This window comes from Prionailurus viverrinus, chromosome C1, assembly GCF_022837055.1.
Source record: "Prionailurus viverrinus isolate Anna chromosome C1, UM_Priviv_1.0, whole genome shotgun sequence".
Taxonomy (NCBI): domain Eukaryota; kingdom Metazoa; phylum Chordata; class Mammalia; order Carnivora; family Felidae; genus Prionailurus; species Prionailurus viverrinus.
Window position 1 is genome coordinate 18338771 of NC_062568.1, and position 21493 is coordinate 18360263.

The 21493-nt window shown below is 34.5% G+C and overlaps 1 protein-coding gene across 2 annotated transcripts in view; it reads right to left on the reverse strand.

Annotated features, from left to right (window-relative positions):
* SPAG16 (sperm associated antigen 16) overlaps nucleotides 1-21493 on the reverse strand; it is a 1004778-nt gene that overhangs the window by 832949 nt on the left and 150336 nt on the right. For both annotated transcript variants that reach the window (XM_047872137.1, XM_047872136.1), the window contains exon 10: nucleotides 12203-12330. In XM_047872137.1, the coding sequence (XP_047728093.1) occupies nucleotides 12203-12330 (128 nt within the window). The remainder of the gene's footprint in view (nucleotides 1-12202; nucleotides 12331-21493) is intronic.

Below are 21493 nucleotides of genomic sequence, written 5' to 3' on the forward strand. Positions count from 1 at the left end.
CCACAGAAAAAAGTTTGGAAAACCTCCAAATGTAAGGAGGTTAAAAAACATCCTACTAAAGAACAAATGGGTCAACCAGGCAATTAAAGAAGAAACTAAAAAAATATATGGAAACAAATGAAAATGAAAACACAACAATCCAAACCTTTTGGGATGCAGCAAAGGTAGTCCTAAAAGGAAAATACATTGCAATCTAGGCCTATCTCAAGAAATAAGAAAAATCCCAAATACTAAATCTAACAGCACACCTAAAGGAACTAGAGGAGGAACAACAAAGAAACCCCAAACCTAGCAGAAAAAGAGAAATAATAAAGATCAGGGCAGAAATAAACAACATAGAATCCAAAAAAACAGTAGAACAAATCAATGAAACTAAGTTGTTTTTTTGAAAAAATAAACAAAATTGATAAACCCCTAGACAGACTTCTCAAAAAGAAAAGAGAGAAGACTCAAGTAGATAAAATCCTGAATGAAAATGGATTTATCACAACCAATCCCCTAGAAATATAAGCAATTATCAGAGGATACTATGAAAAATTATATGCCAACAAACAGGATAGCCTGGAAGAAATGGACAAATTCCTAGATACCCACACGTTACCAAAAATCAAACGGGAAAAAGCAGAAAATTTGAACAGACCCAAAACTAGTGGAGAAATTGAATCAGTTATCAAAAATCTCCCAACAAATAAGAGTCCTGGACCAGATGGCTTCCCTGGGGAATTCTACCAGACATTTAAAGCAGAGATAATACCTATCCTTCTCAAGCTGTTTTAAAAAATAGAAATGGAAGGAAAATTTTCAGACTCATTCTATGAACCCAGCATCACCTTGATTCCTAAACCAGACAGAGACCCCACAAAAAAAGGTTAACTATAGGCCAATATCCCTGATGACTATGGATGCAAAAATTCTCCAGAAGATACTAGCAAATCGATTCAACAGCATATCAAAAGAATTATCCACCATGATCAAGTAGGATTCATTCCTGGGCTGCAGGACTGGTTCAATATTCACAAATCAATCAATGTGATATATCACATTAATAAAAGAAAGTATAAGAACCATACGATCCTGTCAATAGATGCAGAAAAAGCATTTGACAAAATACAACTTCCTTTCTTAATAAAAACCCTCAAGGGGCGCCTGGGTGGCGCAGTTGGTTAAGCGTCCGACTTCAGCCAGGTCACGATCTCGCGGTCCGGGAGTTCGAGCCCCGCGTCAGGCTCTGGGCTGATGGCTCGGAGCCTGGAGCCTGTTTCCGATTCTGTGTCTCCCTCTCTCTCTGCCCCTCCCCCGTTCATGCTCTGTCTCTCTCTGTCCCAAAAATAAATAAAAAACGTTGAAAAAAAATTAAAAAAAAAACCCTCAAGAAAGTTGGGATAGAAGGAACATACTTAAACATCATAAAAGCCATATATGAAAAGTCCACACCTAATATCATCCTCAATGGGGTAAAACTTAGAGATTTCCCCCTGAGACCAAGAGCACAACAGGGATGTACTATCTCACCACTGTAATTTAACATAGTGTTGGAAGTCCTAGCATCAGCAATCAGACAGCAAAAGGAAATAAAAGGCATCAAAATTGGCAAAAAGTCAAACTTTCACTTTTCACAGATGGGACGATACTCTACATGGAAAACCCAAAAGACTCCACCAAAAGACTCTTAGAACTGATGCATGAATTCAGTAAAGTTTCAGGGTACAAAATTAATGTACAGAAATAGGTTGCATTTTTATACGCCAATAATGAATCAACAGAAAGAGAAGTAAAGAAACTTGTCTCATTTACAATTGCACCAAGAACCACAGAATACCTAGGAATAAATCTAACCAAAAATGTAAAAGACCTATATGCTGAAAACTATAAAAGCTTATGAAGGAAACTGAAGACACAAAGAAATGGAAAAACATTCCATGATCATGGATTGCAAGAATAATGTTAAAATGTCAATACTACCCAAAGCAACCTACACATTCAATGCAATCCCAATCAAAATTGCACCAGAATTCTTCTAAAAGCTAGAACAAGCAATCCTAAAATTTGTATGGAACCACAAAAGACCCTGCAGAGCCAAAGTCATAGTGAAAAAGAAAACCAAAGCAGGAGGCAACACAATCCCAGATGTTAGCCTCTATTACAAAGCTGTAATCATCAAGACAGTATAGTATTGGCACAAAAACAGACACATAGACCAATGGAATAGAATAGATAACCCAGAATTGGACCCACAAATGTATGGCCAACTAATCTTTGACAAAGCAGGAAAGAACATCCAATGGAAAAAAAGTCTCTTTAACAAATGGTGCTGGGAGAACTGGACAGCAACATGCAGAAGAATGAAACTAGACCACCTTCTTACACCATACACAAAAATAAACACAAAATAGATGAAAGACCTAAATGTGAGACAGGAAACCATCAAAACCCTAGAGGAGAAAGCAGGCAACAACCTCTTTGACCTCAGCCACAGCAATTTCTTACTCAACACATCTCCAAAGGCAAGGGAATTAAAAGCAAAAATGAACTATTGGGATCTCATGAAGATAAAAAGCTTCTGCACAGCAAATGAAACAATCAACAAAACTAAAAGACAACCAATGGAATGGGAAAAGATATCTGCAAATGACATATCGGATAAAGGGCTAGTATCCAAAATCTATAAAGAATTTACCAAACTCAACACCCAAAAAACAAATAATCCAGTGAAGAAATGGGCAGAAGACATGAATAGACACTTTTCCAAAGAAGACATCCAGATGGTCAACAGACACATGAAACGATGCTCAGCATCACTCATCATCAGGGAAATACAGTTCAAAGCCACACTGAGATACCACCTCACACCAGTCAGAGTGACTAAAATGAACAAATCAGGAGACTATAGATGCTGGTGAGGATGTGGAGAAATGGGAACCCTCTTGCACAGTTGGGGGGAATGCAAACTGGTGCAGCCACTCTGGAAAACAGTGTGGAGGTTCCTCAAAAAATTAAAAATAGAGCTGCCCTATGACCCGTAAATAGCAATACTAGGTACCCAAGGGATACAGGAGTGCTGATGCATAGGGGCACGTGTACCCCAATGTTTATAGCAGCGCTTTCAACAATAGCCAAATTATGGAAAGAGCCTAAATGTCCATCAACTGATGAATGGATAAAGAAGATGTGGTTTATATATTCAATGGAATACTACTTGACAATGAGAAAGAATAAAATCATGCCATTTGCAGCAACATGGATGGAACTTGGAGGGTATTATGCTGAGTGAAATAAGTTAATCAGAGAAGGACAGATATCGTATGTTTCCACTCATATGTGGATCTTGAGAAACTGAACAGAAGACCATGGCAGAAGGGAAGGGGGAATAAATAGATACAAACAGAGAGGGAGGGAGGGAGGCAAACCACAAGAGACTATGAAATACAGAGCATAAACTAAGGTTGGATGGGGGCATGGGGGAGAGGGAAAATGAGTGATGGGCATTGAGGAGGGCATTTGTTGAGATGAGCACCAGGTGTTGTATGTAAGCCAAGTTGACAATAAATTATATTCATAAAAAAAGAAGGATTATTATAATGGCAGTAGAGGAGATAAGTTCTATTTGGAGGGACAACTGGAGGCAGAGAGAATAGTAGGTAGTTGTTGGGGGAGCTTAAGTGACATGATGGACTTTGATGGAAATGAATGGCTGCTCAACTCATTTTGGACATAGAATGCACAGTCTTAAGTGATTGACTGAATGTTGTAATAAGTGGTAAAAAGGACTTAAGATTTACAGATCATCTTAGGTGACTATATTGATGATAATGACACTAACCAAAGTGGGAGAAAGAAGAAGGGAAGGGTGAAGGGAAGGGAATGGTGGAAAAAGGGAATTGGCTTTAAGACCTGCTAAATTTGAGGTGCTCACAAGACATGCAAGTTGGAATGTCCTATTTTATGAAGTAGTCTGAATTAATAGTTATTGCCTTGAGATAATGTCAGTAGTTCTAATTAAATTCATTTAAATTTAAATAAAGTAGTTAAAATTGAATTCAGGCCATAAATATTGTTAAGTATGTTAGGTGTATAAGTCTAACCAAAAGTTCTATTATTTACTCTTAGATTACAAAACATTATTGATATGAAAAAAGTAGTAATGTAAAATGAATATGACAATTTCAACCTAGTCATGGCCCTATAGAAAATTGCCAATAATGTTTAAGATTTAAACCTATCAGCACAAGCACTAATGTTTATAATCCATTCACCATGTAATTGTGAATAGCAAGAAAAAATAAATTATTAGATACCACCCCACATGCATCAACTTTACCATGTATTAAAGACAAGGTCTTCTCAAAGTTTAAGTGAGGCAACCCACCAAGCAATGGCAGAGATTGCTGGAACCACTGATTACTCATACTTCATCAAGTCATACCACTTCTAATTATTTAAACTCAATTATGAGTATATATATGAATATAATATAGTTTGAAATACTAAATACTTTTTAAAAACAGATGTGTATATTATTGTGTGTGTATGTATATATATATATATATATATATATATTCATTCTAAACCATCTTCCCTGACATTCTATATTACAAAGATTAACATTTATTTTTAATTTTCACTTCCCTTTCTGTTACACAGCAGGTAATAGGCAATACCAGTATTTAGCTAAGCAAGAAAGTGAATTGAGAGATGGTTTCCAAATTTACTGGAATATTATTACTGAAATGCCATTTCATGGAAATTTCACTTGACTTACCATAATAATACACTCCAGAAAAAGTTTTATGCAAAAACTAAATGATTTGTTTGCTCCAAAACCTAAAATTATGTGTGTCCTAAGGGAGACAAGCATAGTTTTATTTTTACCAACCTTAGTTAATTGGGATTTTTATATATTTTTGGCACTACAAATAATTGCCATATATAATTATAATATGTCCAACAATTCCTTCTAGTAAGTCACTGTGGTTATTACCATGGATCTAGATAATTAAAACAGAATGAAAAACTGTTATAGCCCCAGAAGGAGTCTTCTCTTGGAGTCTATGAAACGCTGGAATTGAAAATGCTTTGTGCATCATCTGTGACCAATGAAAAGACCTTTCCATAATTTTAGCTGTAAGCTGACCCAAAAAACAAATCAGAACACCTTCTGGAAGATGACAGCTGGTCAACAAACCCAAAGTGTCTGCACAAAGTTAGTTTAAGCTAAGGACAGTTACATGCAAGGGCATTGAAGACAATCTGAAATAAATTGAAAATCTAATCTCCTAATTAGATGATGTATTTATTCATGGAACACGCCCAAAAAGATAAACAGGTCATTAAAATGTATGTTTACATTTACTGTAAATTCATGTACCTTTTCCTTCTTAAAAATTAATGGCATAAATATTATCATTATTTAATGGAAGCTAACTGAATACCTTATTATGTTGATAGCAAATCATAAAACCAGCAGAATATATCCTCATGGCATAAAGTGTTTAAAATTATTCTGTACACTAGTTATAAGTAATGATTACACACATTTTTATCTGTATGTAATGATTATCCTCCTAAGGAGAATTGTCTTGAAACTTCAAGAAACTGCAAGTTCTTTGCTTATTTGTTTGGAGAATATAAACATTATAGCAATTACAATATCAATTAAACGTATTATAAATATGTATTATAAAATACCAGTTAAATGTATAGTTATAAAAATGATTTAATGGTTAATTTGAAAACTCACATTTTAAAAGATAACTAGCAGTTTCTTATAAACACATATAATTTATAGCCAAAACAATAAGAGAAATTAAGCTTTATATTGACTCATGTTGAAAAATTACATTTCTAAATGCCCTTTTTCTTTTCTGCATTAAAAGCAACTTAATCACTTTATCTTTATTTCCACAGAAGTGCATGGAATAGTACTGACATGGACCTAACCACTCGCCAGGTGGCACGCACAGTTGTGATTGTGTTCACAGCATGTTCTGAGGGCCCCATACAAATCTAAGCCTGCTTGGAAGTTTAATAGGCATCCCAAACATAACATGCCAAGCTCCATATTCCAAACCTTCCCCTCCCTTAGCTTCTCCCATAAAAATTAATAGTCACTGTATCTTCATTGGCTCTGACAAAAACCCTGGGACTCATCTTTAAATCCTCTCTTTCACCCCATATCCAGCTTATCAAAAAATACTATAGACTCTCATCAAAAAATAAAAATCTTACCATTTAGCCTCTATCCCATTGCATGCTGGCCCAGAATATCTTTACACATCTCTTGGATTATTGAAATTAGTTCCTAACCAGTCTGCCATATTCTATCTACCCTTAACCCCTCTGACAGTCTAATTTCCACACAGAAGTCACAGAGATCTTATGTAAATCAAATCAGGTAATTCTCAAAATCCTCCAACAGTTTCTAGCATTCTTGGAACAAAATTCAATGTCCTCTTTACTACCATCTAGAAGGCCCTAAAGTCACACCCTTTTTGGTCCCCAAGTACCTAACTTCATTTTCTCCTCTTCTAAGCTCACCTACTTTATTTATACTGGATTCCTTGCTGAAACATTTTGGAGATGTTCTCTTCTTAAGGGTTTTGCATTTGCTGTTCCTCCAGTTCTAATTCTCGTCCTTAATTCTCTGTGTGTCTCACTTCCTCAGCTACTTCAAGTTTTTGTTATAGATCACCTTCTCAGAACAGTCCTGGATTTTCTCTTTAAACCTGAAGCCACCCTGCACTCCATTTTCCTATGCCCTGCTTTATGTTTTTCTCTAGCACTTATGGCCAACAAATATATTGTAGCATAGATGTGTTCATTATTGGTTTATTACCTGTTCCTTACAACAAATTTAAGGCCCTGGGAACAGATTTCTGTGTATTTAGTTAACTGCCCAGAATAGTGACTGACAAATGCTCAATAATTTTTTCTTAAGTGAATGAGTAAATATTAAAGTACCATCAATCTTTTAAAATTTGATTTCATTCATCTTACATAGCCTAACTCATTTATTTTCATAGAAATATAGTGCATTTGTCAGGGCAATGAAAGCAGTACCACAGAAAAAGCTTGAAGAAGGTCAGGAACTCACCAAGCAACAGATGACTCAAGAACACACGCTCCTTCTAGCATGTGGCTCACCACTTTCAAAGTCTTTTGATTTCAACTAGGAAAATGAGGATGGACAGAGTAGACAATACCAATGGAAGCCTAAGGGGTTGGACCTGAAAGTGGTATACACTGGCTTTGGCCAGAATTAGTAACACAGAGCTTCCATATAACCTTTCATATTCCATATAATCTCCCAACGGGCCCAAGGAAGAGAAGACTGGGTTGGTGAGCATCTAGCCAGGCTCTCCCACACATAAACTAGGAAAACACTAACATTCTTTTTTTTTTTTACTTTTATAAAATACTTTAAAATTTATGCTACATACCTATGGAGAACCATGACAGAAATTAAGTAGAATGATGGGATTGTACATGACCAGAGGAATAGGAGTGAAATATTAGCTCATTTTTCAATAGCTGCTTCTCTGAGTAGGTGATATTTGAGCTGAGATATTAGAGATGAGAAAGCCAGACATGCAAAAATTAGAGATGCAACAACACAAGCAGAAAGAAGAGCTGGTATAAAAGCCCTGGGAAAGTATAAACTGTGGTATGTTTGCAAATAGTAGTGAGAAGACTGAAGTAGCTGAGGGTATTGGGGAGGGGATGTGAGGGAGCGCATGGCCCAAGAGGCAGGTAGGAGACAACTTGTAGAGCCTGATATGCCACAGTAGCAAGTTTACACTGTAAAACAAGGGAAGACATTATTGTATTTAAAGAAGGGAATTTTGTGATCTGATTTACATTTTTAAAAGATCTGTCTGGTTACTGTGAAGTGAGTGAATTATTATAAGGTAAGGTAGGGTGAATCAGTAGGCTTTTGCAATAGCACAGACTTGGAAAAATGTAAATGTATTCTGGAGGAAGCACCTATCAGACTCACTGGTAGAGCTAATGGTGGGAACCGAAGGGTGAGAGAATGAGCAATCCCAATGACTCCTAGGCCTTTAGCTTGAGTAAATTCACATACGTTCACATTTTGCTTTTACAAAAATAAGGAAGGTCAGAAGGCCATGTTTTCTGGCAGGAAAAAAAGAGATTTCTTTCTGGGCGTGACAATTTGGAAAAATCTATTAGATACCCAAGCTCAGGAGAGAAGTCAATGGTAGAGATATCAGCATGGGAATTATCAACACATGGAGAGTATTTATAGCCTGAGGATGGGAGAGGCCACCTGGAGAAGTGTATTAGTGAGAAGAAGAAGCTGTGCGCTGAGCCAGGGAGGAGTTGGGGAGGTGGAGTCTATCAACCGGAACTCTGGCAGAAGAGAACAGCCTCCTGAAGACGCTGAGCAGGACAGCTTGGGACTCAGCAGGAAAACCAGGGCCATAGAAATAATGAGAGTCAGGAGAGTAAAAGCAGGCATGGCAGGTTGTAGTGACCGAATCTGAGAGGTAAAGAAGATGAGAACAGGTAAGTGGCACTGGCGGTGGGCACCAAAGGAGCAAATGACTGACAAAAGTAGTTTCAGAGGAGAGGAAAGAAAGGAAACTGAAGGGGAGAATACAGAAAGAACAAGTAGAGGCTGTTAGTTCCATCAGCACTTCTGCCAACCATTTTGATGAAAATGAGCCAGAGCAGCTTCTGAGGAAAGAGCATAGGTGCAGTAGGGGGTTGTCAGGTCAAGGGAAAAAAAAGTGTTTTTAACTAATGGGAGTTACTTAAGGATATTTTCTAGGTTGATGGGAATTATCCTGTGAGAGTAGAAAAAAAGACATCTACCTAAATCACAACTTAAAAACTCTTAACTAATCTGATTTAAAATCCTGGTTCCTCAACCTATGAAATTGGACTCTATCAAAATGCAAATTAGTAAGACATTAAGAATCTTTAAATTATCTGGAATTAATATGCATATATTTTATTTTGACCTTGTTAGAAAAACATAGTAAAAATAAATTTTAATAAATCTTGTTTTTCCAGGGAAAGAACATATAATTAACAAATTCTGCACTTAAGCACAATCTAATTATTTTAATATTTAAGTTTAAAGCAATTATCAGGGGGAAATGATATTGATCAAACTCATAGGTTATATAGTTGTATGTTACTGGCAAACTTGTATGCCTTATTGTGAATACAGACACTATTTCCTCAGCATTTTTCTTTAAAATAATGCATGGCTTCTTCACTGTCTAGAGGTTTGCTTTTGGGTTAACCAGACCCAATACAAATTCTTTCTCTGTGATTCTCAAGATCTCTGAGCTATGTATGTGTGTGAGAGAGAGAGAAATAGGGAAGATAATAAATTCCCTATAGAAACATAAAGGTCAAACATAGCGTGTATAAAGCAAAGCAGCTGAATCCTGGCATTTATAGATGCTTATTGTTATTACTGATATTCTTTTATTATTTATTATTATTATTATTATTATTATTATTATTATTTTGATAAAGTTAAGGAACCTATACACCACAGAGGGAGAGCTTAATTTCCATTGATGGTAACTGACAAACAAAAATAAATAAACAGAAATTTATAAAACAAAAGCCTTTTCCTTATATCTTAAAGAAATATATATATGAGTCAATAAACATTATATTAAAGAATCATAAAGTACGAAACCTTTGGGTGTGTATGTGGGGTCAGGGAGAGAGTGATTTGGTTTTAAAATTAAGAATAGAGAATATTAAATTATTTGAGCAACACAGAAAACTTACAATTTAATTTTATACTATGGTTAGTTAAGGGTTGGTGGTATAGAATGAGAATACAGAGAAAGAGGTAGAGTAAAATAAGTGGGGAGAGAAATAAGCGTGTGACAATGAAGAAATGGTGGTATGAAGAAGTAGCAACCAAGACAAATTGAAAATGAGTAAGACAGGCAACAAAAGGCTCAGGTAAATGAGTTGTCCCAAAGTCACAGCTTAATCTTCCTTTGAGGCATGTTACTCTAGAAAATTAGTGATTATTCTCTCTATTAGTGATTGATTGTTTTTTGTTTTGTTTTTGTTTTTTGTTTTTGTTTTTGTTTTTTTAACTGCCTAACTTATAATGTTAGAATCTTCTTTCCTAATGAGCTAACTAGTGAAGATGGTGACAGAGAAATTATTCCCTGGGTTGCAGTAGTAGTTACCAGGGCAGCTGTTTTTCCAAAGGCTGGAAATAAATCAAGCTCAAATCCAGATTTTGTCTTTTACTAAAAGTTAAATATTTACCTCATTATCTTCTCTTCATTTTCATTTAATCGAAACTTTTCCCTTAACCTCCACTTAATGGTTGGATTGACCAGCATTTCTCATTTTCTCTGTAAACTATGCTAGTTGTGTTCACTGTGCCTCAACTACTCAGAGCTCTCAGACCACACCCAAGCAGACCAGCACAGGATACTCTCACCAGCTAACAGCCATGATTACAAAGAGTTCAAAGGAGTATTTTACTAACCCTCCTTATAAGTCAGTTGTGTTTGCTATTGTAAATGTAATTAAAAGACTAATCAAGGTGATGAAATATGAATGTGATAAATATGCTGTCAATGAAAATTAAATTAATACTATGGAAAGGTAAGAGGATCATCTTCTGAGTGTCTGAAGTTCTTGTTTCAGATTAAGGAAATAACAAAATTGAAACTGTAAGTGATACATTATTGGTATAGCTTATGGAAGAGTGTAAAATTCCAATCAACAGTCAATCAAAGAAAAAGTCATGGCCTTCTTGTTTTCACTCTTATGTGAATCCTGAGAAACTTAACAGAAACCCATGGGGGAGGGGAAGGAAAAAAAAAAGAGAGAGAGAGGTTAGAGTGGGAGAGAGCCAAAGCATAAGAGACTCAAAACATGAGAACAAACTGAGGGCTGATGGAGGGTGGGAGGGAGGGGAGGGTAGGTGATGGGTATTGAAGAGGGCATCTTTTGGGATGAGCACTGGGTGTGGTATGGAAACCAATTTGACAATAAATTTCATATATTAAAAAAAAAAAGTCATGGCCTTACATCAAAAGACTGGCATGTGAATGCAAATGCACTATTTTAAGACAAAATACAATACATACTTCACGTTGAATGTATCTTTTTTATGGCTCCCTTACAAACAGACCTTTTCAGTTCAGTAACTTACTGGTTTTGGTCAGGGTAGATAAGATCATATCTGCTGTGCCCTTAAGATATCAAAGATAATAAATATTCTTGCGACATGGAAGTAATCAAACAAGTAGGGTTTAGAAAATAAATAACATATCCAGTCAGTGGGAGCAGAGAAAAGTTTGCAAATGAAAAAAAAAAAAGTACTCACCACAGGTAAATGCATGTCAGTTATCGGAGTTGGTTAACATCTTATTTTGAGACATTTTTCCTCATTAAATATAACAGGAACAATTATATAATGTTTGCTATACATTTTTTACAAGCCTAAAATTTCCTGAAGATTGATGACATAAATTTGGCAATATATGAACAAATGTAACAAAAGAATATTACTTACCTAAACAATAATCCAAGTGATATATCCATGATCACATCCTAAAAGCTTACCACTTACTAAACTTTTAATAACCACAGAACTATATCATAGAACATATATATATGCAGATTGCCCATGTTAATATTTATCTTGAAAACTGAATACCAGTGTAAAATTTTAAGATATAAAATAGGTATGAATATAAATATGCAGATTCAGAAAAGAATGCATTTAATAAATACCAAGTAATGAGTTTTGTCTTTCAACTGATAGGATTGTGGTTCACAAAACTAGTCCTCAAAACAAAATAAACGATTTGTTAATGAGAAAAAAACATACATTGATAATAAGTAAATAATCAAATGAAATCCTTAGTTGCTGAGATCCAATATTTAGAAGAAATCCTACAAACATCTCTAGAAATTAGTTGTGCTTTCTTTTAACCCTGAACTACAACCTTTACAATAAACATACACAATAGTGCACTTAGTCTGTACTGCCACCAAGTGCCTAAAGCAATTAGTTTTAAGTTTCTTGCAGCAGCTATAAGCAGATTCTTTTGCTGTTATGAGTAGCAATTTGGAAACGGGCTAAGAGCAAATCACTTCAACCATGAATGGCTATAAGAGCAAGACAATTTAGACATGACAACAAAATCTCAAAGGCATTAATAAAAAACATCAAGAATCCTACCAGCTCACTGGAAGTTCATGAAGTCTAAAAATGTTATTCAGCTTGTAGTCAACTTTTGCTGGACAAATATTTTCTTTATATAAATATAGGTTTGGATTTGGTTGCATATCTGTGGGAAATTCTGAATCCTAGATAAAAAAGAAAAAGCAAGAGCTATGTGCAAAATAGGCATATCACTGTACACACTGATACAGTCTTATTTAATATTCTATCTTATTTAATATTAAATTATAACATAAATATTACCAGTATATTCCCTCAGGACTTACCATAAGTCCTTAATTTCCTATTTTAGTTTGAGAAAACATGCAAAAAAGATAAAATGTTAAATAAGGCACATATCTATTTATATAAGTTTAAACTGCATGCTACATGGTAAAAATTATTTTAAAACACACCACTATTAAATTACAGTGAAGCACAATATAGCACTTTCTTATATTATTGGTCAACTGTCCTTTTTCAGAAAGTTTCCATCCCCAGCAGTAATGTCAGCAAAATCTGTGATTATTCTTATACTCCTTTTGTCTCTATAAATGGTAAACCAAAAACATTTTTAATTGGGAAACAAAGTAATCACATATGTTATTTGATTAATCATGGTATTCTTATTTAAACCTGAGGACACAGGGCTAATTTAAAGGCACTTACTAAAAGTAAAAGATTTTTGTCTTAATCACTTTAAATCTCACATACATTAGAATCCACATCTGCCAAGCAAATTGTAACTGGAGATCAAAGATGATTTTTAGTCCATGAGAAAGTAAGCTCCCCTCAGCAGAAGGAGGATATACTATGAACAGGCACTTTTTATTTTAATTTGTTTAGTTTTTTTTATTTTTGAGAGAGAGGGAGACACAGAATCCCAAAGCAGGCTCTAGGCTCTGAGCTGTCAGTAAACAGCCCAACACGGGGCTTGAAGTCATGAACCGTGAGATCATGACTTGAGCCAAACTCGGACGCTTAACTGACTAAGTCACTCAGGCACCCCAGCACAGGCACTTAATTAACATGGGTGCATTAATTGCTCAATTCCACAGGAAAAAAAGGAAGTAATCAATCCACTTACACTTAATGCTGTAAAATTACCTTTAGAGAGGGAGGTATATCATTTGTGTACTCATTCGTTTATTCCAAAAATATCTGTCAGTGCTACTTTAGGCATAAAGCAGGCATACTTAGGCATAAGGAATCCACTAATGAACAAAGATAAAAAGTCTTGACCTTGTGGAGGTTACATTGGAGTTGGAAAATGATAAAAACCAATTTTCATAAAGAAGAATTGTTCTGATAAAATAATATACATTCACATAGAAATATCATGCATTCAGGGGCTGGGTGGCTCAGTCAGTTATGTGTCCAATTCTTGATTTCATCTTAGGTCATAATCTCATGGTTCTTGAGATCAAGCCCTGTGTTGGGCACTGTGCTAATAGTGCGGAGTCTGCTTGGGATTGTTTTTCTGCTACTACTCTCCGGCTCACGCATGTGCACTCTCTCTCAAAATAAATGAATAAACTAAAAAAAAGAAAAGAAAAGAAATATCATGCATTCCATATACTACCAAGAAAAAAGGAAAGGATATCTTATTCTCACCATACAAATATAATTGCTATTAGCACTTTGATGTAATAATTTGCCTCTAATTTTTTACAAAATTGAGATCATGCTCTATTATCCACCCTCCATTTTTCATTTAACATTATACCACTGCATTTTCTAGTCTATTCTGAAAGTACCATATTGTTTTTAACATTTAGCTATTTTTATTTTCTTTACATTATCGGTGCCATGAACAGCTTTCTGTCTATAAATCTGCATTTCACTGATTATACCCTTAAAGTGTAAATAAATAATTCAAATAAAATAGGGGCGCCTGGGTGGCTCAGTCGGTTGAGCGACCGACTTCGGCTCAGGTCATGATCTCACGGTTTGTGAGTTCGAGCCCTGCGTCAGGCTCTGTGCTGACAGCTCAGAGCCTGGAGCCTGCTTCTGATTCTGCGTCTCCCTCTCTCTCTGACCCTCCCCCACTCGTGCTCTGTCTCTCTCTGCCTCAGAAATAAACATTAAAAAAAATTTTTAAATTATAAAATAAAATAAATACTTAACAAAAAACATGATACCTCTTCATAGACTGCTTTTCAGAAACGTTATATGAATGTATATGCTGCCTGTCATATAATACTGTGTGCAATTCACCGCAACTTTGTTAATGCTATATACACATATATACACATACTTCCTCACGTTTAAAATAATACATTCGGTAAGATACTTATTTGACTAATATTTATCATTGAGCATCTATTACATGACAGGCACTAGTTTTAGCTCTTATGTCATTGGACAAAATAGACAAAACCCCCTTCCTTGTGGAGATTACACTCTAGTGTGAGGACACCAAATAATAAACATGTAAACTATATTATATCTATATGCTAAAAAGTCTAAGGGAAAATTGTTGTTAATTCATATTTAAAAAAACTATTTTATTGACATTTCTTAATTGATTAGGTTTAAGTTTTGGGTTTCTTATTTCTTGCTTCTTTTTTTTTCTGAACTGTATGTTTATGCCTTTTGCCCATTTTTCTATTGTTATGATAATTCATTTCAATAATGTTGCTTGGGTTTGAAATGGAGGCAGGATAAATTATTATGCTAGAAAATATGGCAAAGTGAATCAGAATCCAGTCTTATATAGTTTTTTGACTCCATGGAAAATCTAGAACCATAAACTTATTATCTGCAGCAATTTTTACAAGCAATCATTATTTTTAAACCAATCATTATATAAAACTAATACAATGAGACATTTAATAAAACCTAATCAACTAGACTTAATAAAAACCAAATCAGCTACATCCTATTTGGTGTAGCCGAAAAGAATACAGGAAAATATAATAATACCTGAACAAGTATTTAAAAGAACATTTATAAGAGTAGCAAAGGCCTAGAAACAACAATCCTATCTAAACATAAATGCACTTGCAGACGCAAAATGTAAGAACTCTTCTATTGCCCAGCATGTAAACCGAAATATTCCAGGAAACAAAAGCAAATAAATGGGCAGGCAGGACCAGTGAGGCAAATGCAGGATTTATAAATAAGGACTATGCATAGAGAACAGAGGGAATAAAATAAATTTTAAAACTGTTCTTTCAAATGACATAACCATTATTATTTCTTTGTATTGACAAAGTACAACTGCAGGGCACAGCTAATCTCTCAATAATATACTTTGATAGGTCAGCAGTTCTTTTACTCTGCCCACCCTTTGAAATCATCAGGCAGCTTTTTAAAAATACAAATTCTACTGGATCCCACCCCAGACCAATTAAGTAATAATTTCCAAAGGTAAGGCTCTGACATTGGTATTTATTTTAAATTTCCCCATGTGAAATAAAAGTCAGGATTGAAAACCCTGGCTTTCCCTAGTGATTCAGTTCCACTACATACTAGCATGAGAATTTAGTCAAGCTATTTAACAAACTTTTTAGGATGCATTTTTCCATCGGTAAACTACAATCAAAATTACACCCGATTAATAGGCTGCTGTGAGTAGTAAGTGAGATAATCTCTGTAAAGCAGTAATCACATGCTTGGTACCTAATTTAAGGATTTATAAGGATTTATTATTCTGTGGATATTTATATTATTGCTGCAATTAGTGGCACATTTTAATTTCAACTGCTTAGTAATTTCATTATGAATTATGTCATACTCTATTTATAATAAAATATTTTATATTACTCAAATTTCAGGTTTAATATTCTCCTGGGATATAGATTGAAGCAGAATCTTCCTGTCAGAATCCTAGTCCTATATCTAGTTAACTGTTGGTTACCTCTATTTGTCCCAGCTTCAATAATAAAAGGAATTCTTGCTTCACTGGCCAGCCAGTCGGAATCAAATACAGTCTTCCTGCTTATTGAAAAACCTGGTGGGTAACTGTGGGGAAATGGGTTCTACATACATAAATGGATTAGAAAAAAATCTTAGGGCAGAAAGTCGCCACCACAGGCAAAAGTGCCCAAGGTTAGCTAGCGAGATACTGTAACGGGATCACGAGTAAATTGTTAGATAACCTGAAGGAAATTACTTTCCATCTGATGCCAATCCACTCCACTTGCCCCCAGACCCTTTGCTTCTTATACACACAGGTTAATGATTAGTGTCTGATTGTTTTCTCCACGTTCACATGTGTAAGATCTTATTTTCTTCACGTTCACTACGTGGATAATATCTTTTGTTTTCTTCTTGTTCATCACGTGGGTAATATCTTGTGAGCTCAATAAATATAGAGACAAAACCGCTGTTTGGGGCTTTTGTCTCCTCCTGGACATTAGCCTCTCTTGTATTCAATTCTGCATCTGCTCTCTTGCTTGAAAAGAAGAAACTCCAGACTCAGAGTCTTCAACAGGTAACTCTTCCTCTGTTTTGGTGATGTATCAATTAGGCATCCCCTGTATCTATCCTTATTAGGAAGCCAAACTATCTATTTGGCCTCATATCAGAGTGTCTTAGGTACTTAGGCTTTTTCCAGGTCCTGTATCTATGCCATTCAACTCATGTCTGCTTCTCTATCTTGTTCTTTGCTTTCCGTTGACCTGACATTCAAGGGAATTACTCAGACCAATTTTGAACCTGAAGTTCAAGATTATTCACTCAAGCATTCACTCAACATGTGAATGTTTATTCTGTATGGTACTATGTTACTTACCTTACTTAACAGTAAGGTACCTTACTTAACAGGTACTATGTTAATTACCATACCAAAAAACAAGTGGAAGACACTCCTTCCATTGAAGGACTCACAGCCTCATGAAGGAACAGTATAAATGAAAAACTACATCATTGAGAAAACCTAGAGTAGAAACATGCAGAAGATATTAAGGTTAAAAAATAAGGAGTAAATCTATTGGAATGAAGTAGATATACAATTGGGCAAATTGGAAATATCTACTGAAATAAAAACTGACTTGTTTTTTCTAGTGGTTCCACTGCTAGGCATTGGCCTTATGGATATTTTCACAAAGGTTTCCCAAATTACATATGTAAGTTTTCTATTTTTTTAATTTAATTTTGTGGTTTCTGTTTTGTTTTCTAATCTGTAGTATTTCTTACAATATTGGGTATTTAAAACAATCTGTGTATTCATATACTGATTTATTTTAATATATTAGTTTTAATCACAGTACAATTCTTGTATACTACATAAAATAGAATGAGGTATTTGCAGAACTTATACAACCCTAGTGTACCAGTATGGCCTTGTTGATTGTTATAATATTAAAAAAAATATTCATACTACTTGGAAAATAGCTGATATCCTGAGCATGTCTTCCATGTTCCTCTCTACCACTGACCCTAGCCCCTACTTTGGGTACTAACCCTTGTTCCCAATTTATTCACCATCATGCCCTAATTAAAGTAATTTCTAGCACACCTGGGCCTCCAGACACTTTCTCCCATCCCACATCCAGCATCTATTCTGATTGGTCAATGCCCATGTTATAATGGTTGTTAACTATTTTGAATATCACTTAGAATTTTTACATATTTATAGAGAATAAGCTCTGTGATATATTATTTTTTTAAGCTCTGTGATATATTATTAACTTAAAAAAGAAATTTACAGAATAGCATATAAATAAAATCATCCCATTTTTATAAAGTAAAAAAGATCTACATTGGTAAGCACTGATGTATATATAACACATTTTTAGAGAGAGAAACTTAACAACGGTCAACAAATGGATATCAAAACAAAGAGAAGAGAATTATTTACCTTTAATTTTATATCTTTATTTACTGTTTGAATATTTTACCATGAACATGTATTGTTTTTTTCTTAAATTTTAAAATATAGAAATCTATTTAAGGAAATCAGTCCTACGTATATGAAATGCTCTTTAATTTGTACCTAGTATTTTCAAACCAGCACTTAACTGGATATGATTTAGTTAAAAACCCAGATTTAAATGACTATTTAAATAAATCAAGTTTGGTAGGTGTAGCAGAGGCTATTGAAAGCTTTTCTGCATTTCTCTGCCTCCCTTGCAGTTAAACAGAGTTAAAGTGATTGGATTTTGAAACAGGATATAAGTAGAAATGATGTAAGCCACTTCCAGTCCTAGCCTTGAAACATCCTGACGTAGTGCACCATTTTTCTTTTCCTGTCACAATGACTTTGGAGAATTATGTAGATGACAGATGGTGTAGATGACAGATAGCTGCCCACATCCCAGAGTCACTGAATGGAGGAGAGTCACACACAGTCACACCATCCACAAGTTACAAATGAACCTTTCTTGAGACAGGACTATAGTTTTTCATCTCTCTCTTGCAGCAGCTAATGTTGTTTACATTGACCAATATAGTTGGGGAATGATTATGATTAATTATTGGCCATTTACATTAATTTTTAAAAATTTAAAGGTAAAGGATGAATGTTTTAAGATAGATACTGGATTAAATAAATGCCTCATCAAAACAGATTTTAATGTATTTTTTGTCTTCTTGTCTTAAATCCCCATGTGGAGAGGAATTTACCAAAAATGGAGAAGTTTTGTTCAGGCTTCTGTGCCCTCATTATTTCATTTATCATTCAAGTAGTCCATGCCTGCTGACAAACTTCACACATCACCATCTAGTAAATGACTGACAACTGACATTATCAGCATGACTTCATTGAGCTAATTGACATTCACAGTCTAAGTATGAAAATGGAAGTGGGTCAGGGCAAACCTTCCTTATTTAGGTATTTGTTCAGTTTCTTGATGTTTATATTTGTTTGTATTATTGTGGCCTTAGATTATAGGGAGAAGGATTATAGTTATAAAGTGCTGTTTTCATAGGTACTTAAGCATTTGTGATCTAAGTTCCTAATTATTCTTTAAAGTTTCTACTCTAAATGACTATATTAAGCAAAATAGTTTTAACTATGTTAAAGCTATCACTAAGTTCTGTTTTACTTTGATTCATATCAAATTAGACTAAAAAGCCTAGCAAAAATAAAATGTACAACCAATAACTATCAGTTGGAAACTCCTCTACTTGATCATATTTTTAGAGTATATTTCTAGACTAAACTGCTTATTTGTGCCACCAACCAATAGAACAAAGATTTATTTGATTTAAAAACACAAGAAATGACAATTAGATTTATACTTTTGCTGAGTATATGTAGGATTTTTCATGAAATGAATTATTTTAAGAAACACCTTTAGGATACAAAAATTGAGAAGCTTAGAAAAAATTAACAGCAAAAACAAAAATTGACAAGCTTAATTTGTCAAAAAAAAGTCAAACAAGTGTATATTTTTTACTATGTTGAATAATAATGAATATTATTTGAGAACTAACTTCTATTAGCCAATTTTAGTGGTTCTCAAAGAGTGTTCCTCTGACCAGAACACCAGCATTAGCTGGGAACTAATTTAAAATGCTAATTCTCAAGTCAGAGCCCAAATTTAATTCATCAGGAACTCTGGGAATGAAGCTCAGCAATCTAGGTCTCAGTCTCTGGGTGATTCTGATATTTTCTCAAGTTTGAGAACCACTGAAGTATCTGATTAACAACCCATTTTTCAAATTTTAGCAAACTTAGCTAAGAGATTTATAAAGCATATCTGTAAGAATAAATTTAATAGGCACAATCTATATGCCACATAATCAAACCAGAGAAAATGAACAAATTGTATTTAATATTTTAAAGTCTCTAATGTCAAAATGAATTTACATTTATCAATAAAACAATTGTAATGCACAGAAATTTATGATTCATTACACCCTTTTATTATTTGTCTCCCTGAAATGTCATCAAAAGAACATAATCAAACACTAGCCAGTCAAGAAGCATCTAAAAAGTTCTTAATATTTTTTAAAGAAAAAAGACTTCTATTTTCCACTTATCATATATAATAATTTTTGTTTATATAACTATTCTCATTTTATTTTTTTAAGTATGATCCATGCCTAGCATGGAGCTCAATGCAGGGCCTGAAATCAAGACCCTGAGATCAAGACCTGAACTGAGATCAAGTCAGATGCTTAACTGACTGAGCCACCCAGGAGTCCCTTAACTATTCTCATTTTAAATAGTCCACTTATCATTAAACTTAGGAAAGGAACACATAAGAAGAGCAATGAAGCTTTTATTGTTAAGATTAACATTAAAAATTATAATAGCTACCATTTATTTAAAAACCTGTAACTATCTTAAATCCTCCCAACAGTTCTGCATATTGACTATCATCTCTCTTTTACAGGTGGATAAATAGTGGAGCTCAGGTAGAATAATGATGAACTTGTCCAAGTTCTGGGACCAGGAATCAGATTCCCCTGGTTTCAGAGCCTGAGTTATTTCTTCTTTGCCCACATCTCCAGTAACTTTATCAGTATTCTTATACCTCCTGCTGGAAACTGTTAACTAAGATCCATTTATAAAATACTTAAAACCTGACTTTTCCTCCAGATTAAAAGAATCATTTGGCTTGACTAAGAGTAAAAACAAACAAGAGTTCCTGGAATTGCTAAAGGGAATACCACATCCATCTGCAATTTTTAGAAACTTGGAAATTTTTCTTGACTCAGGCTTGGGGGTGAGGAGGAGATGGAAGCAGGACGAACAGTAAAACGTACGTCAATTTCATTACAACATTGCCATACAAGGTAATTTATGTTCGCCATTTTACAGATGGGTAAAATTGGGCTAAAAAAAATGATCTCTTTCCCAACGGCATGGATAAGGAACCTCAAATTAAAATCCAAGTGAGTTTGACTCCAAAATTCTTTTAATTATAGCATATTTTCCCAGTTTTTTTAAATTAAAAAATAAAACTTCTAACTTCTTTTTATTAATGGACTTCTTGAACAGAACAATATAAAGATCATGAAATATTTTCTTAGTGGCTTGGTAATCATTATGAACACTACCACTGAGTAATACAGCTTTGCCTAGTTTTTAGTTTTCTGTCTCCTTCTAATCATCATAATTACAGTAATTTCTGCCCTTTTCTTAATCCCCTTCTCCTGCTGTTTCTAATCTGCTATAGGCCACAAAATACCACAATTAAATCTACTAAAAATATTATCTTAACAATGCCGGTAAGGCTCCGCATTAGGACCTTCTACACTGGAGCATGGTAGTTTTCAATGCAGGTCACTGACTCTGGTGAAATCCCCATGCCATTGGATTCCTTTGAGGTGTAAGTCTACATTTGGATGACCAAGTCTCCAGAAGACTCAGTATGAATTATTCTGTAGAAGTTGTTGTGAAAATTGGTTTAG